This window comes from Cynara cardunculus (genome assembly GCF_001531365.2).
Source record: "Cynara cardunculus var. scolymus isolate 2C chromosome LG 17, CcrdV1, whole genome shotgun sequence".
Taxonomy (NCBI): Eukaryota; Viridiplantae; Streptophyta; class Magnoliopsida; order Asterales; family Asteraceae; genus Cynara; species Cynara cardunculus.
In genome coordinates this window covers 37,168,053-37,186,078 of record NC_037544.1, presented here as the reverse complement: position 1 = coordinate 37,186,078, position 18,026 = coordinate 37,168,053, and the positions used below count along the sequence as shown (strand labels likewise).

General features: G+C 32.0%; 2 protein-coding genes across 3 annotated transcripts; one reads left to right on the top strand and one right to left on the bottom strand.

Moving 5' to 3' along the window:
- Positions 1 to 9,474: 9,474 nt before the first annotated feature.
- LOC112500614 lies at positions 9,475 to 13,288 on the top strand. 2 transcript variants are annotated; one of them, XM_025104132.1, is made up of 3 exons: positions 9,475 to 9,708; positions 9,986 to 12,008; positions 13,219 to 13,288. In XM_025104132.1, exons 1-2 carry the CDS (start codon positions 9,482 to 9,484, stop codon positions 11,268 to 11,270), a joined length of 1,512 nt encoding a protein of 503 aa, XP_024959900.1. In that variant the 5' UTR covers positions 9,475 to 9,481; the 3' UTR covers positions 11,271 to 12,008; positions 13,219 to 13,288. The 2 variants fall into 2 exon arrangements, with proteins under 2 accessions (XP_024959900.1, XP_024959901.1); XM_025104133.1 differs by lacking the exon at positions 13,219 to 13,288 and having other exon boundaries at positions 9,986 to 11,000; positions 11,101 to 11,216.
- LOC112500615 (1-aminocyclopropane-1-carboxylate oxidase 1) lies at positions 13,057 to 15,761 on the bottom strand. Its single transcript, XM_025104134.1, has 3 exons — positions 15,315 to 15,761; positions 14,382 to 14,605; positions 13,057 to 13,805 (listed from the first exon to the last, which is right to left on the bottom strand). Exons 1-3 carry the CDS (start codon positions 15,414 to 15,416, stop codon positions 13,226 to 13,228), a joined length of 906 nt encoding a protein of 301 aa, XP_024959902.1. The 5' UTR covers positions 15,417 to 15,761; the 3' UTR covers positions 13,057 to 13,225.
- Between the last annotated feature and the right edge of the window lie 2,265 nt (positions 15,762 to 18,026).

Below are 18,026 nucleotides of genomic sequence, written 5' to 3'. Positions count from 1 at the left end.
TATCTTTATAAAAAATTATATTATTAAACCAAATATAAATTAAATTATAAAAAAATTGAATTAAAAAATTACACAAAAAATGAGGAATTTCAAATAGTTAATTTGATACTAATATCGATATATTTTTGTCAAATTTTTATGATATTTTCAAACATATATTTTATTCAAAAATAAAAACATCATTGCTTTCTCAAAATCACATAAAGCCATATTATAACATCGACTGAGATAAAGAATAAAATTAAATATTAAAATCACGATGTATCTCGCTGCATTGCGCGAGTACGCTTCTAGTTAATCATAATAAAAATTATATGTAAATGCATTTACATATAAGATCATGTAATTATTATAATTGCATTTTAACACATACTTTAGTTATTCTAGCAGAATAACAATCTTATAATCAACATGATATTATCTGGGTTTCTAATTATCCAATAATCATATTGAAGCATACATATTATTTGTGTACGACCTTAGATGTTTACATACTTCTTGGCAATACTACTGTAGAACACGTATTGTAGGTATATAAAAACTTAGGCCTTGTTTGTTTTTTCAAAAAAAAATCTCTTATTAGCCTCTTATGTCTAATTAATTAAGAGGTAGGGTCATTCAGACTGTTTGTTTTTTTCCAATTTTTCAGAAACACGTATGTCTTGTTCACCTCTTATCTGATAAGAGGTAAACCAACCTCTTATTGATTTGCCTCTTGTTGTTTTCCAAACTATCAACAACGATGCTTCTCAATCGATTAAACTTAATCGATCATTTCTCTCAATCGATTCTTACCAAATCGATCCTCATATATCTCAATTGATGTATTTTAATAGGATTTAAATGTGTTAAATACCGTTAATAACATATTTTTGTTTAAATGAATGTTAATTACATAATTTAGATGTAAATTTTGTAATGATGATGAATAAATATGTGAAATTGTATAAATTTATCTATAAGTTTAACACTATAATTTTCTAATGGACAAAATAGACAATTTAACCAAATTCATACATTTATCAATTTACAAAAACAAATAGTCTTATGGATTCAGATTTCAAACTTCAGCATCACCTCTTATTAATCAAAAGTGAAATAAGACTTCAAACTTCAACACCTCTTAAAAAACAAACGCCATCTTATAATAATAATTAGAAATTATAAGTCATATAATGAATAAAGTCATATTTATCCTGTTTTACAAATAATAAAATTTCAATAAAATATAGCATAGTAATAAATATATGGCGTAGCTGATAGCTGTAACAGTCATATTTTTTATCTATAAAAAGTAAGATACCATTACGTTTAAAAGTGAAAATGTCTATGAAATGAAATAAAAATATCTAAGTAGATACTTAACGAGACGCAAAGACTAACCAAGTGGAAAAGCGATAAGAGAAATTGTGAATTTTGTATCTACACATGTCATACAGTGATACGGTTAAATGGTATGTACGTAAATATATATGGTTGAACATAAACAAACGCATATTTTTCAATATAAATATTACGTAAATAAAAATATGAATAATATCATATGTTTATAATGTTGATAATGAATTATTATTATGATTGAATGATGAAAGTATGTGTTAAAAACATAATTACGAAAAATACAAGGTTTTAATGTGTTTACATTAAAACCTTGTTTAAAAAAATATTGGACTTGATGTGGCTTACGAAAAATGAACTTAATGATTAAGGTAAAGCCGACCCATGTTTGGGAGTGGTGGTTTATCTATAATATTAAGGGGCTGTTTGTTTCCACTTATTGATCTCATTAAGAGGCTAGGGTCTGAATCGGTCAGACATAATCTTGTTTGACAAGACTTTTAAAAAAGCTCTGAATGGTAATTTTCCTCTTAATCGCTCCTTCGTCTACCCCAACCCCATATATATATATATATATATATATATATATTCCAATGTCATTCCTCTCCTTCTCATTCTCTAGGTATAATTCATCGATTCAATTTGTCTCTCTTCCCGATTCACCCGTTATCGTTTCATTCTAGTTGATCGAACCACCAATCATACCTGTTGAAGACCCGATTGTAGCACCTGTTGAATACACAACGTTCGATTCAAGGTACCATCTCTCGACTTTAGTATGTGTTTAGCGATTCAACTTTGGTTTGTATATGTTTAGTGATTTGGGTTTAAACCTACTGTTTTTTCTACTGTTTTGATTTCCTTTTTGGTCGATTGTTCTTTGACGAAAGTATTCAACTGTCAATGTCTCAGTCTTCTTTCGTTTCTCGACAGTGAAGTAAGACCAAGCTCATGAGCTTATTATCCCAGGTCGGAACAAGTTGATAGGATCCCCCTTTTTACGTCCTTTGCATTCTTTCACGCTTGTGATCACACGGGAATCCATGTTTTTAATCACATTAACGTATATGGTCAAGAATTCCTTCTCACAACCCCGACGCATCAATTCTTTCAGCACCCTGTCATATCATACACCTTTTCTAGATAAAAAAACTCCATAAGCAAATTAAAAGCTTGGTAAGGCGATAATTAGTACATTTACCAACATCTCCTTGTTCTGTATAGTGAGACCAAGGTAATATTCCTCCATTCATTACGTAACCTCTGTCTTAAGCATGACATTAAATAATACAATAAGTCATATCGTACCGACCTCCCTTAGGCTCTGCAAGCCTCTAACAAAATACAATTAGCTCGAGGCGTTTTACCTAGTTTCAACTTTCTTGGACAACCTTCTAGCAACGTCGTCAATGGTCTTCAAGTTCCTCTACACTGCCTCAGTATCTCCATTGAACAACTTATCAAGATAATATGTCCAGTGCTCGATAATCTCATCTTTAACTAAAAGTTAGATGGGACTTAAGCCACTGTTTTCCTCTATTATCTTGGATGTTGAGGAAGAATTGTTGCTTTTGTTACTTTTTTGGTTATATTTGAATCAAAATGCTACATCAAGAATCAAAAGGATAAAAGATAACACTTCATCGTTGACCGGACATGCGTATACTCTAGAACTATTAAATGGCTCAAATACGCAATGTCTTAAGTTGATGCGTCTTTCTCGTGATGCTTATATACTACTATGCAACCATTTTAAAGAAAAGAATTGGTTGCAAAATAGTAAGAATGCAAGTGTTGAGGAGACGATGGCAGTTTTTTTTTTTTTTTTTTTTTTTACAATTATAGGTCACAATGAACGCTATAGAATGATTAAAAGAAGATTTCAACACTCAATGGAGACTACCATAAATATTTTCGTCAAGTACTACGAGCAATGATGGAATTTGCTAGAGAAGTTGTGAGACCAATACCATTGAAGAAACCTCCAACATATCCGAACGACAAAGAAATCTTAGAAGAATATTTCCAGTATGTTTTCGTGTATATAACTTGCAATATTAAACGTAGTTAAAAAGTTCCTTATCGTTTATATTTTTTTTAATAAAGGGGCAATAGGTGCATTAGATGGGAATCTCATACATGCAGTTGTGCCTGTAGATCAACAAGCTTGTTATAGGAGCAGAGGAAGAGGTAAATGTTATCAAAACGTTTTAGCGATTTGTGATTTTAATATGATATTCACTTATGTTTGGGTTGGATGGGAGGGCATAACGCATGATACTAGAGTTTTAAGAGAAGTTGCATTGAACTCAACTTCTGGATTTCCATTCCCTTCATCTGGTATTTATGACTTTTACTTAGTATTAAATATAATTTATTACTTATATATATTTACTAAAACAATAAATTTTTCCTACAGGTTAAATGTAGAAAAATATTATTTTTGTGATGCTGCATATGCCAACACTCGTGAATTTTTGACTCCATATCGCAATACAAAATATCGGCTAGTTGATTTTTTCGATGTCGACGTGCGTTGACCAAAGAAGAAAAATTCAATCGTGCCCACGTACAACTCAGAAATGTTATCGAGCGTGCTTTTGGTGTATCGAAAGCAAGATTCCCAATTTTGAAACAAATGGCCCCTTATCATTTTCGAATATAAATAAACATTGCAATTGCTTGTTTTGCTATCCACGACTTTATAAAAAAAAATGCAATATGCAAGATCAATTATTCATGGATTACGACAATAACCCCATGTTCATCAATGCGAGGAAGAAGAGACAGATGCAACGCCTTGGGGGAGACTTCTCCTGGTGCAACTTAAGTGGCCTCGCATGGCGTCTCGACCTTCCTGAATCTCCTGTGAGATTTGACCCAAAGCAGTAGCTTAGGCGCGCCTTTTGGCATCGGTTATGTCGCCCAAAAAGCCGTCTGATGCACCGTTGGGCTCCTTCTTACCCAATTACGTTACTTTTCAGCTCAATGCAAACCAACACAACCAAAATACGGATTTGGATTTTAACTCATGCATAATAAGAGGAGTTCAAGCATTTTGGATTTCTAAAAACTCCCAAGATACAAAAATACGGGCGTCACAGATTGAAATAATGGTTTTTGGTATAGATTTCGACGATAGTTAAAAAGTTGATACAAAAACGAGTCAACAATCACAGTTTCAACATTTAAATTGACGTGCAAAATTATTTGCCTAAAAATTAATATAGCTAGTGTTTTTTTACAATTGTTAGGGGTTATTTGGCGTTTTCCATTAAATCATGTATGTAAATAGTTAACTGTGTAGATTAATCTGTCCGAATGAATTGGTAGTGTTTTTTCATAAATAAGGAACACATTTTTAATTGGGAAGGGGCGTGATTGGATAAACTTGGCTTTCAGAATAAAGCACATCCTAGAAACTTACCGAATAAGTCATTTTCTATATTGTTAAGTCACTACCAAACAATCATGTATAACTAACCGAATAAACCACGAGTCTCATCAAATTCATTAGTCCATTGACAAATATACCTTTTACTTTGTTTTGTAACATTAATAACTATATATTATTTTAATAAATATTTTTGTGTATTTTAATAGGCGTAATTTACCTTTTTTTTAAAAATTATTTCTAATATAAATAATAATAAAATAATATAGGTATATTATAAAGAGTTCTCTATGTGCACATAATCAAATAATGTATATTTAGGTAGGGAAATGAATTATACAAGACGATTGAAATGATGGTTTTTTTTATTTTAAATAACAGAATTAAAATCTTATCTCTAAGTTGTTAAAAAACAAAGCAAATATAAATAATTATAAAAAATAATTAAATTACATTTTTATTAATTGATTATTATGAAACAAATGTTTTTAATATTTTTTTAAAACCTTATTTCATACAATCCTATGAAATCTTGTAAAATCCCGAGCATCTTTAAGGATTTTAAAATCCTATGATTTCAAATCCCAATAATCCAACAAATCACACATGGGATTATAATAGGTTTGAAATTCAAATTCTCTCAAATCCATTCCATTCCTGCAAACCAGACGAATATTTATAATTACTCGTATTTATTTTTTAAGAAAAATATAATTTTGAGATAAGATAGAATAAAAAGCATTATAATTATTTAAACTATTATTGTATACGTCAATATATGTCACGTGGGATGCAACTACACAAGACCCATTATTGGAAGTTTTTATTGTTTTTAAATCCATTTTTTAATTTTTACCCATTAATCTCACCTAACATTATTCAAATATTTTATAAATTTATTTAAATCAAACAAGTATGGTTTTTTTTTTCTCCATGGATATCCAACCTGCTAAGCGAACCAACTAATATCAGGATGATCACCTGCTTTGCAGATAGTTTGGAATCACCGTATTTGAATCTCCGTGGCCACAAAGAGATTTTTATTTATCATTAGATTTGAACCTGTGACACCACTTTTGTGGTTACAGGTACTGTTTTTGACGTGTAGTCCAGCGGATAAAGGTGTAGGAAGACCTTGTCTAAATACAACACAAGTTATGAGTTTGATCATGGACCCTTCGGCTAACTTCAGACGTTGAGTTAGTTAAAAAACCGTCCCTCATATTTCTGTACTTGAAGTTTAGAATATTTTAACCATATGATATAAATGTTTTATAATGTAACTAGAAGAGTACTCGCGCAATGCAGCGAGACACATCTTGATTTTAATGTTCCATTTTATTATTTGTCTCTATCGATGTTATAATACGATTTTATGCGTTTTAAAGAAAACAATAATGATTTTATTTTTGAATAAAATATAAATTTGAAGATATCATAAAAATTTGAAAAAAATTATATCAATTTTAATATCAAATCAACTATTTAAAAGTTTTTACTTTTTATGTAATTTCTTTAATTTATTTTTTTATTATAATTTAATTTAAGTTTAATAATGAAATAGTTTATTTTTGGTTTAATAATATAACATTTTATAAAAATAATTAAGTATTATGTTAGAACTTAATGATTATCCTAATTATATTTTAGATTTTTTATATTTAAAATGAGATGTTTATTCTGTATTTGATTATGTTTATCTGCAGTTACTTACACGAATTCAGATATGGAGCTTTAATAATTGTACTAATGCACAATCTACTTGTAATCTTAGGTAATAAGTAATATACATTAATAAACAATATTTTATGCAAAAAATGAGTTTTAAGAGTTTTTTGTCAAATGCTTTATAATATAGTATAGATTATGTGTTTTTAATAAAAAAAATAATGATTTTATTTTTGAATAAAAATATAAATGTGAAGATATCATAAAAACTTGAAAAAAAATATCAATATTAATATCAAATCAACTATTTAAAAGTTCTCATTTTTATTTAATTTATTTTTTTTATTGTAATTTAATTTAAGTTTAATAATGAAATAATTTATTTTTAGTTTAATATTATAAATTTTATAAAGATAATAATTAAGTATTCTGTTAGAATTCAATAATTATCCTAATTATATTTTAGATTTTTTATATTTAAAATGAGATGTTTATCCTGTATTTGATGAAATAGGATATGGATGAAATCGGATAGAGATGAAATCGTTTAGGGATGAACGGGTTTAGGGATGGCTTTAACAGGTTGTACCATTAGCAATAGATGTTGTCTTTAAGAGTTTTAAGAGTTTAAGAGTTTTTAAGTTTTTAAGAGTTTTAGCCAAATGCTTTATAATATAGTATAGATAAAGATTTCTAAACTCGTACGTATCTCAATTTTATGATGCTTTACCTTCTTGCGAAATATAGACTCAAAGACTCAAATTTCTTCATGTTTTGTTGTGTTTCGAGTTGACTGGGAATAATATGGTTCACATATAAAACGGACTTTATTTATCAAGTTTCTATAAATAAAAATTGATTTACGTATTTTCAGTGTGAACKTTGCTTGAAGTCTGTTTACCTAACAAGATTGTTGTATAATTCTTTAACAAGTCATTGAACTACAAAAGAAAATCAATGCGATGATTCAACTTCTGGTCGGTATTGTACACCAAAATACAACTAAATTATGTTATTTTGGGGGTGTTTGAGATTGCTTATAAAAACAACTTATTGACTTATTCCGATGTGACACCAGTAATAAGCACTTTTGTAACCCCAAGGGTGGTGCCTGATTGCTTTGAGCTTGACTCCAAAGGTCAAAAGTACCTGGAGGTCCCAGGTTCAAATCCAAGGAGGAATAAAAATCCCCTTGTGGCCACGGAGGTTCAAATGCGATGACTTTGGGCTAAGCAGGTGGTCGCCCTGGGATTAGTCGGCTCGCATAGCGGGTTGGATATCCAGGTTAATAAAAAAACACTTTTGAGTGCTTGGATAAACAATTTATACCGATGCCAAACTGGTAATAAATTTTTTTTTGAATAAGTTAAACCGTTCTAATTTATAATAAGTTGATAAGTATTTTTATAAAAAATAAAAGCTATTTCAAACAAGCAATCCCAAACACCCCCTTTGCATGCTTATCTTAGAGGTTAAAAGCATCACATTTGTAATGTGATGGTCATAAATTCAATTCTGACCACAACCTTCGTCATAAACAATAAACGATAATTATACGTTTGAATTTAACTTCAAATTTAAACAGTGTAAACTTTTAGACCAAATTCAAAGCGATGTATCTTATTAATTCTATGAACTCAATTAAAATTACCTTTAAATTTCCGCAACCACCACAAACTGATAGACCAAACCCTACGTTAGAACCAGTGTTAATCCAACCAAATTTCTCGGATACATATATATGTTAAAACATTAATCGTATAAAACAGTAAGTATGTATATAAATGGTATCTATACGTATGTGTGTGTGTGTGTGTGTATATATATATATATATATATATATATATATATGGTTGGATTTAATAAAACCTGATAGGACGGCCCCGTTTTCATATTTTTAGGATTGTCCCCTGAACCTCATGATAAGGTTCGGTTTTAGCAAGGTTTCAAATTTCATAGGAACCTCTCGTTGTTGTACATCGAGCACACATGAGATTTGATTCAATGGCACAGATGCGTGCATTATGTGTGAAGGTCAGGGCATGGTCGTCATTCGATCATCTGCATTTGGGTTGTTCAGACTGATTAAGGGGGTGTTTGGATTTGCTTACTTGAAACAACTTATGACAAAAACACTTATCAACTTATTATAAGTCAGAATAGTTTAACTTCTTTAAAATAACCTTATTACCGGTTTGACATCGGTATAAGTTATTTATCTAAACACTCAAAATTGCTTATTACCGGTGCCACACTGTAATAAGTCAATAAATTGTTTTTATAAGTAATCTTAAACACCCCTAAGTTAACATATTAATATTATATAGGCAAGGTATGTTAATACACGTTAACTAATCTTAAGGTGTGCTAGTATTCGAAGTTTTTTTTTTTTTTTAATTAAATTATGATAATATTCATTAATTTCGTGTTAAGGCATATTAATATTTAATAAAATATTAATTTTCTTCACTATACATTTAACTTCAAAATTTTTTATTGATAAAAATAATAAAAAATAATTTATTTCTTTTAAGAAATATTCGATGAATAACACCAAATATTATAACAAATCAATAAAAATTGATATAAAAATTGAATTTAAATTTTTAAAAAGAAAAATAAATTTTATTAAATATATAAAATAGACTAATAATATAATTATTGTTGTAATCTTTGATATAAATTTTTAGAGTAAATTATGATTTTCGTCCCTGTGGTTTGTTAATAATTTCTATTTTCATCCCTATGGTTTAGAAACTATGATTTTCGTTCTTGAACTAATTCCTACTTTAAATAGAAGAGTTCAAAAAATAAAGAATTGTAAATGACAGGGGCCAAAACAACAAATAAATTTAAAATTATAAAGATAAAAATAGCAATGAATTATAATATAGGGACGAAAAATGAAAAATCTAAACCAGAGGGACTACAATTACACTTTTTAATAAATCGGAGGGACTAAAACGCAATTTACTTTTTTATTCTGAAAAATTAGATTTTGAGACCATGTGGAAGATAAACCTCCCGCCCACCCCCAAAAAACCACAATCAAAACCCTCGAATCATTCTCCATTGATAATAATGGATTCATGGCTTCCATTGCTGGATATCTTCATGAATTCCCTTTCTCCTGAAACAGAAGCATCGTTGTGGCTCCAATCTTCCTTCCATCCTTCATCCAATTCCAATCCCTCGATTTCCGTTTCCACTTCCACCGCCTCTTTCCTCTCTCTCCTCATGCAACCCACCGAAGCCGTCGTCATCGATTCTTCTTCTTCATCCTCATCTTCAATCCATAACAAACGAAGGTAAGCAACCCCATTTTGTTTTCATGTTTCAGTGTATGATCATATTACATGAGTAATTTTTATCACCTCATTGGTGAATTATGACAGAAATTTTCATAAAGTGCTTCAATCCTGTTTATGTAAATGAGTTTATTGAGGAATCAATCTGAAGAAAATACCCATTTGATCAAATAAGCTGATTGAGTTTTTGTTTGTTTGTGAGCAATGTTTATTTATGTGAATATTATATAAGGTGGAATAGCTCTTTTCTTCGCTTAGTATTTTCCCCAATTACCAGGTTTATGTGGCTGCAGACGTTACCCGATGTAGTTCAGGCTCGAATTTTGTCATTTCTTACTTACGAGCATGCAAAGTTTAATAAGCAGGAGTTATCTAAACTTGCAAAGCATATGTTGTTTGATGCTACAGAGGTTAATTTTTGGGCCAGGAGAGCTGCACACCAGCTGTTTGATGTTGTGTCTGACTCAAACTATAAATGGGTTTCTTGTTTAAATTTGGATTCTGAAGAAGAAAAGTTTGAGGGGAGCTTTGGAGAGGCTCCTAGGTGGCTTAAAGACGTTGCTAGTGCCAATGATTCCGTTCTTCCTTGGCTTCCCATTTCAGTCGATGAATTGAATACGAGAATGCCGCATAGCCCATGTGAAAATGATGAAGATATGATGGTTGAAGTTGAAGAGATCGAAGATGGAAATTGCGAGCGTGTTGGCACCCGACTCGAATTGGGTCATCATGAAATTGATCCCATAGACCATGAAACAGAAGAATTGGCCGCTTGTTTGCAAATGAGAATAAAGAACTTGGAATCTAGTCTAAAAGCATTAGAATTGGTGGATGATATCCGACAACTCTGTTTTAAAAGGAAAGGAGATTCTTTAACGGTTTTGGGCATGATTGAACCGTGGAATGCAGTTGATGAAGTTGTTCCAATCTTGTTATCCCGTTTATTAGATGGAAACGAAGACGACTTTGGATGGACAAGTAATATCCTATGCTCAATTGTGCTTCCAAAATTCTTAATACTTGAAACACCCGCTACTCGTGTGCTGGTAACCGCAACTATAGATTACTGCAAGGTGCATCACAAGGCTGCGGTTTACGCACTTATATTTCCATTGATTCTTCGAAAAGAAGGCATCAATAACCACATTAGTGACGTGATCACAAGGATTGTTAAAGAATGCTTGCACCCTGCTCAAGTTTCCGCCTTCTGTCAAAAACTATTATGTGAAGAAGAAGATGAAAACAAATATATATGCCTTCCTTGCCATCGGTCTCTAGTTTGTGGAGAATTGGTATGGACTGAACCGTTGTTTAACCTGTTCCAGAATATCTTCAATCATAATGTTCACTTGACTCAAGATTCAGTTGATCGACTTGTTTCCCACACTCTAGAATCTGCTAGACGGTTCTCAAAGTCTTTGAAGTTTGCAAACTTCTTGCTGTGTTTTGTCGGTAAGTGTGGTCCATTGTTAAAGGTTCATAAACTGGCACTATCTGAAGCTGTTGGTAGCACAAACAGTTTCTTGACGAAATCAATATTATCAAAACTGGCTAGTATTTGATGCTTATTGAATTACATTTTTGGAATGCTGAGGACAAATAGTAAGTTCTGGAAGTTATTGCAAATGTTTGGTGAAACTTATTGAGGTGGAAACATGTTGAACGGGAAAATGACACAAATAGCCATTTTGGCGGACCAAATTTACCTCTTAGCCATTTCTTTCTCTCCTTTCCAACAAAATCATCACCTTCGCAAGTAACCATTCCTCAACTTGTGGAGGGATAAAAGAAAGAAATTTCTGAACATGGTCCGCAAGTAACACATCTGCAACAGGGACCAAATCTGTAAATTTGTCTAAATACAGGGACCAAATCTGCAAATTAGTCTAAATACTTCCAGGACATTTGAATGTGCTACTTGCGAACCCGTTCAGAAACTTGTTTTTATTTTTTGCCCCTCCGCATGTTGAGGAAGTGTTACTTGCAGAGGTGATGATTTTGTTGAAAAAGTCGGAGAGGAATGGCTAAGAGGTAAATTTCTTGGCCAAAATGGCTACCTTTGTTAATTTCCCTAACCGAAAAAGCTCATCAGGCAAATAAAGGCTAGCCCGTTCGAGTCTTCTCAGGGCCACCGAAATTTTTTCTGGCTGTCTTCTTCAGGGTCCTATGGGATTAGGCGAGGTGCTCGCAAGTTGGCCCGGACACTCACGATTACCAAAAAAGGAACAAAGAAAGGAAATGTTGCATCTTGAGAAAGGAGTTGGCTATGACCCCCTATGAGGTTCAGCAATATAACGTTGGTACATTGTTGTTTCACTCACATTTAATCTTTGTGATATTTAAGGTAATATATCTATAAGTGCCTTGAATTTGTGTGTCGACACAAATGATTTTTTGTTCTTTTGGCTCATCTGCTTTTGGAAGTCTTGGTAATGCTTTTAATTCTTTGTTACAAAACCGAGCAACATGTTTTATGATAAGGAGATTAGACCATGACACAGTTTCCGTTTGTATGTTTTCTTTGCTTGTCTGTTAGATTTTTAGTTGCTTACCTCTAACTTGTATTTGAATTCGTGGAAGCTGCTTTTCTTGTTTCAAATTCTTCTTTTTTTTGGATGTTATTTTTCCGCATTTCTTCTACAATATGGGGTTCTTGACTTAACTAGGCTTTCTAATTTTTTACAAAAATAACCCAAAAATACATTTTTTACAAAGAAAACCCATCCATTTCTCCAATTTTTTCATGGAGAAGGTCCCCACAATAATCCACGTGGGCCCCACAAAAATCTGGAAAACTTGTTGCTGATGGCACCCCTTGGCCTGCTTAGTGAAATGAGGGGGGATTCGTGAGGCATTTCACAAATGGCCCACAAGCCGGTTTTTGTATTAAATGTTGAATGAGTATAAGTTAGCAAGTTTCAATAATAGCATTGTGACTGTTACAGATGTACGGGGCGAGTGGTAGGCTTGCTAATATGCCCAAAGTCCCCGCTGCAATATTATCACTTTGAACCCTTCAAAGATTCTAATATTTTTGTGGGGCCCTTTCTGCTTTCGCTTTTGGGTTATTTTTGTATAATGTTTTTTCTAAAGAAAGGTTAGTTAAGTCAAGAACCCCAACCTCGCGGGGGGGGGGGGGGGGGGGGATTACAGATTCAGCTGCTCTACTCTTTAGGTGAGATATTGTGAGATTAAACGGTTTTTCCTTCCTCAAGATTACACCATGACACACACAAAGAAAGCCGAATTACAATCGACTTGTCTGTTTCCTTCATATCGGAATCACCCCAAAATGCATGCTGAAATATGCCGACAACTTTCTATAGATTTGCTTCTTAAACAGCAGACTAGTAAAGGAAACATGTTATAAATTTATAATCTATTAAAACAAAATCACAAATCAGGACTAATATGAGCAAAAGTTGCAGCAAATAGTTAACACACACAGGTTGAGACCATGGCTCTTATGCAGGAAAATTTTGGAAAATTTCAGCCTTAGCTTTTATGCAGGAAGATTTCATTGCCCATTGACCATCTTCTTCATAGATTCAAATCGAGGACCTTTGTCTGCAAATTTGGTTGACGAATAAAGTTTCAAGTAATCTTGAAACGTATAGCGATTTGGGTACAACAATTCTCGAGCTGGAGAAATGACGGCATCTCCAGCAGGATTATAGAAAGTGGCAATCGACAGTCTGCTTCCATCTTTATCGGTCATAACTCTGTGAACGGTACTCTTATAATTTCCATTACTCAATACTTCTACCTGATCACCTGTGTTAACGAAGATGGTATTGTTTTTTGAAGGCGGGATATTCACCCATTTTCCATCTTTGAAGAATTCAAGACCTGGGACTTGATCATCTTGGAGCAAAAGAATAATGCCACCTGCATCTGTGTGCTCACGAAGACCTCTAACGAGTTCTGGCCGAGGGCATTTTGGGTATTTGGCTACTTTTGTCCCTACGGAAGGACCTTTGCCTCCTGAGAAAGCCTCCTTGATGTATTCCTTATTCAGACCAAGATTTTCACACATGAGTTCAGAGAGCTTCTCGGCCACCTTTATCAGTTGATCAATGTACTCATCCATTGCTTTGCTGCATTAATTCATTATTCACATATGCATCCAGTTAAAATTGTGTCCATCTCTTTCATTTATATTCATTTTTCACATATGAATCCTGTTAAAAATTGTGTCCATCTCTTCCATGTATATTTAGCAAGGTCACTTAAGGCTAAGTTTTAGCTTATAAGCTAGTTGTTGGCTGATACACTATTGTTGTCCGATAAAACTAGTTGTTAGCCGAGAGACTAGTTGTTGGATAATAAGCTGATAAACTAGTCATGCTTGTTAAAAGCTAGTTGAGGATGTAAAATGACCTAAAACGACATGTTTAAAATTAATTGGAAAAAATAAAGGGTATAATTGGGAAAAAGTGGAAAGAAAAGCCTCTGGAGCTTATTGAAACGCCACTTGAAGTAGGGTTTCAAAAAAGCCAGCTTATCAACTAGCTTATGGCTAACTAAACTGGGTTTTTTTTCCGACAAGCGTAAAAATAAGCTAGTTTATGGTTGCCAAACATGACCTAATAATTTTGTTTAATCTAGTTTTGCAGGTTGAAAGCGTTGTATACAAATGATGCAAGTATGGACGATGGTGATTTCTGACTTACCGAAGCTCCTCGGAAAGATTGGTGTACACATTGATCTTATTCTCTGGACGATGCCAAATAAAGAACGTGCTTTCCCAATCGATGTCGGTGGTATTGCTTTTATCTTCAAACTTTTTCGCTATCTCGGAGTTATAGAAGTTCTTCTCCATGTTCTCTTGATAATGCTGATTCACTAGTTGCTTAACCTTGTCCATTAGCTCCTTATCAACTCCATGGTTTTCAATCTGCGTATCATAAACTCCAATAAGTTTATATCATAACTAAACCAAAAACCAAACCAAATAAACACCGTTTATCCCATTTGGTGGTGGGGTCCAAGGGGGGTAAGATGCACGTATACCTGACTTCTACCTTCAAAGAGTAGAGTGGTAAGTGGTTGTATCTGTGAAGACCCCCGGCTTGTGCGAGAAGGAGAAATGCATATAGGATACAATTTGAAAACCTAGTTACGTGTAAACAATAGCACACAAGTATAGGCAGGTAGATGGAAGTTCATTTAGGAACCTTAAATATTTTAGGCACCCAAAAACCACTTATTTTGTGAGTGTTCATGATGAATAACATGATAAGATATTCATTATGAATGATGAATAATATTCACAAATATTCATGATGAATAATATTCACAAATATTCATGATGAATATACAGGTAGAGGAAGGTTCATTTAGGAACCTTAAATATTTTAGGCACCCAAGAACCAATCTTTTTGTTAGTGTTCATGATGAATAACGTGATAAAGTATTCATTATGAATAATGATAATATTCACAAGTATTCATGATGAATAATGAATAATATTCATCATGAATACTCACAGAATAGGTAGTTTCTGTTCCTAGATTCGTAAATCAGGCAGGTATATCATAACTCATAATCAAAATCAAAGTCATGTATTAGATGATGATATATGAGAGTTATAATCATATTATTACCTGAAAAAAGCCCCATTTCTCACAAGCATGGTGGAGAAGTGCCATTGTTTTGCTTCTCTCCTCTCCATCTAACTTGCTAAAATCTATCATAGGAATTGACATTTTCTTTCTTATTTCTTTTCAAGTTTCTGCTTTCTTGTTGATGAGTATATGGTTAACTTAGTGAGGTATATATAGGCAGCCACAGGACGACAAAGTTGTTTTCACCAATATTTTAATTGGGTAGAAGTTAAATCTGTAAGGAAAGGTAGTTGCAGATGTACCATGGCCTAAATATAAGGATGTAATTAATGCGTATTCAGTTCATCTTCCCCGTCATTCCGATTAGGGAACATTTTGACTTTTCTGGTCAAACAATTCGTATCGATTAAACGATATAGACTTGTTTAAATTAGAGGAAATTATCGGTACTGATGCTCTGAGTTTGTCTAATTGATTGAAATTAACTCTAATATATCTTCTGAATACTCAAGTTAATTTGTTACGTCTATGTTAGGTAAACTAGCTGATAAGCTGCCTCTTAGACGTTAAACTTACCATGTTTGGTAAAAACTAGACCCTATAAGGATATTTTACTTGACATCTCCAATAGATACTCCAAAATAGAGAAAAATGAAGATTTCGAGCAAAAATTTTGCTCCAAGATATTCTCCAAAATTTCCTCTAAAATGGAGAAAGTAGGAAAGAGAGTGAAATTCTCAAAATTTGGAGAACCAAAAATGATTACCATGAGGGAGAATTTTTTTTTATTATATTCTCACCGATAAAAAACTTGAAATCAAATGTTTATGAGTGAGAAATAGTATTTTATTAAATGTATGAAATATTTAAGTAATATAATCGATGTTGTAATCTCCAAAATGGAGAAGCTGTTGGAGTTGAATGTAATTTTTTTTGGAGATTTTGGGTTTTAATATTCCATTTTGGAGAATTTTGAAAAATCTGTTAGAAATGCTCTTATGGCTTCTTGCATAAAAGATCAGGGTAATCAAAGGGCCTTTGCCTTTAGCGGTATTTAAACCTCTACCCTTTCAGGAGGTCAAGGGTTCAAACTTCATCAAAGATGAGAAGGGTGTGTGAGTTCATTTGCTATATATAACTATTATATACTTTAAAAAAAAAGACCATGGTAATCAGAGGGCCTTTGACCTAATCGTATATGGACTTTTGACCATCCAAAGAATCAGGAGTTCTAACCTCATTAAAGATAAGAAAGGTGTATGTATGAGTTAATTTGCTGTATACAATTACTTTAAAAAAAAAAAAAAGAGAGAGAGGAGGGTGTATGTTAAGTTACATAAGCCAAGATTAGATTCAAAGCCTTTGAATTGTAGATTTGGAAGATGTTCCCAGTTGACTCAAATTACGGATGGAGTAGTTATCATCCTTTTTTTCTAATTTATTACTTAAAAAAATGTGGACAATATTCGTTGCATGTGACCAGTTGAAATTCCTTTTCTTAAAATAGTATTATTTATAAATCAACCATGCTTTTTATTTTGTTTCTGTGGGAAGTTGAACTTGTACTCATAATAAATGATTGTTTTCTTGAAATCCAGTTCATCAGTTTTGCGGAAACTGGGTGCGGTTTTGACCTTTTCATCTACTTTTATTGTTTTTTTAAACCATATGTTGGATACAGGTTTCCAATGGGCTGTTTCAGATGTGATGTCATAGATTCAAAGGTATCACCTTTCATTCATAAATCTCTCTTCAATCTAGCTTTGATATATACATATATAGACTTGGGATCATATAAGACAATACTGTTTTTATAAGACACATATTTTTACACTTGAAACTTTACAGCAAAACACTCTAAAGGTAACATTCCCAGTGTTTTTGCTGTGAAGTTTCAAGTGTAAAAATGTCGTCTCATGTGTCTCACGAAAACAATCTTGTCTCACGTGAACGCAACCCTATATATATATATACATACATACGTAGAGGTTGGTTATTATACAACCCTTTACATTTGTACTATCAATACAAATCAATCTCAACCGTCCATTTAATTTGATGAATATATGATTTCATAGAAGTTTTGATTGTTTCCTAATATAAAGTATTGATCATAATTAATGAACTTTATTCATCTTCCATAAATATTCAAATCATAATAAATGAATTTTCATCATTTTCATAATCATCTCGATTTATTGGGTTGTATTGGTTGTATAAATGTGATGGATTGCATTTGAAACAAACTTTACATACGTATATTATACATATATATGGGTTCAAATAAAAACCATTCAATTTGTAAAAACCGTGAAAACCTCTTTCAATCAATTATAATTTTTCATTTTGTTCATTTTTTTATAATTATGAGAGGTTGATTAAACTATTTTTATTGTGGAGGGTGTTAATCATGGATATTATCATCTTCATTATTTTAATTTTAGAGAAATACATGAAACAGTTTCATTAAAATTTCATTAAGTAGTATATGAAACAGTTTCATTAAAATTTCATTAAGTAGTATATGAAACAATTTCATAACCACATATGAAACAACTTCATCGGAAAAAGTATTATATGAAACAATTTTACAAGATTTAACAATTTCATGAAAAAAATTTATAAGATTAACGATAGATGAGAGTAGTTTTTACGGTTTTTACAAATTGAAGTGGTTTTCATTTGATCGCTCATATATATATATATATATATATATATATATATATATATATATATATAGGGGAGCGATCA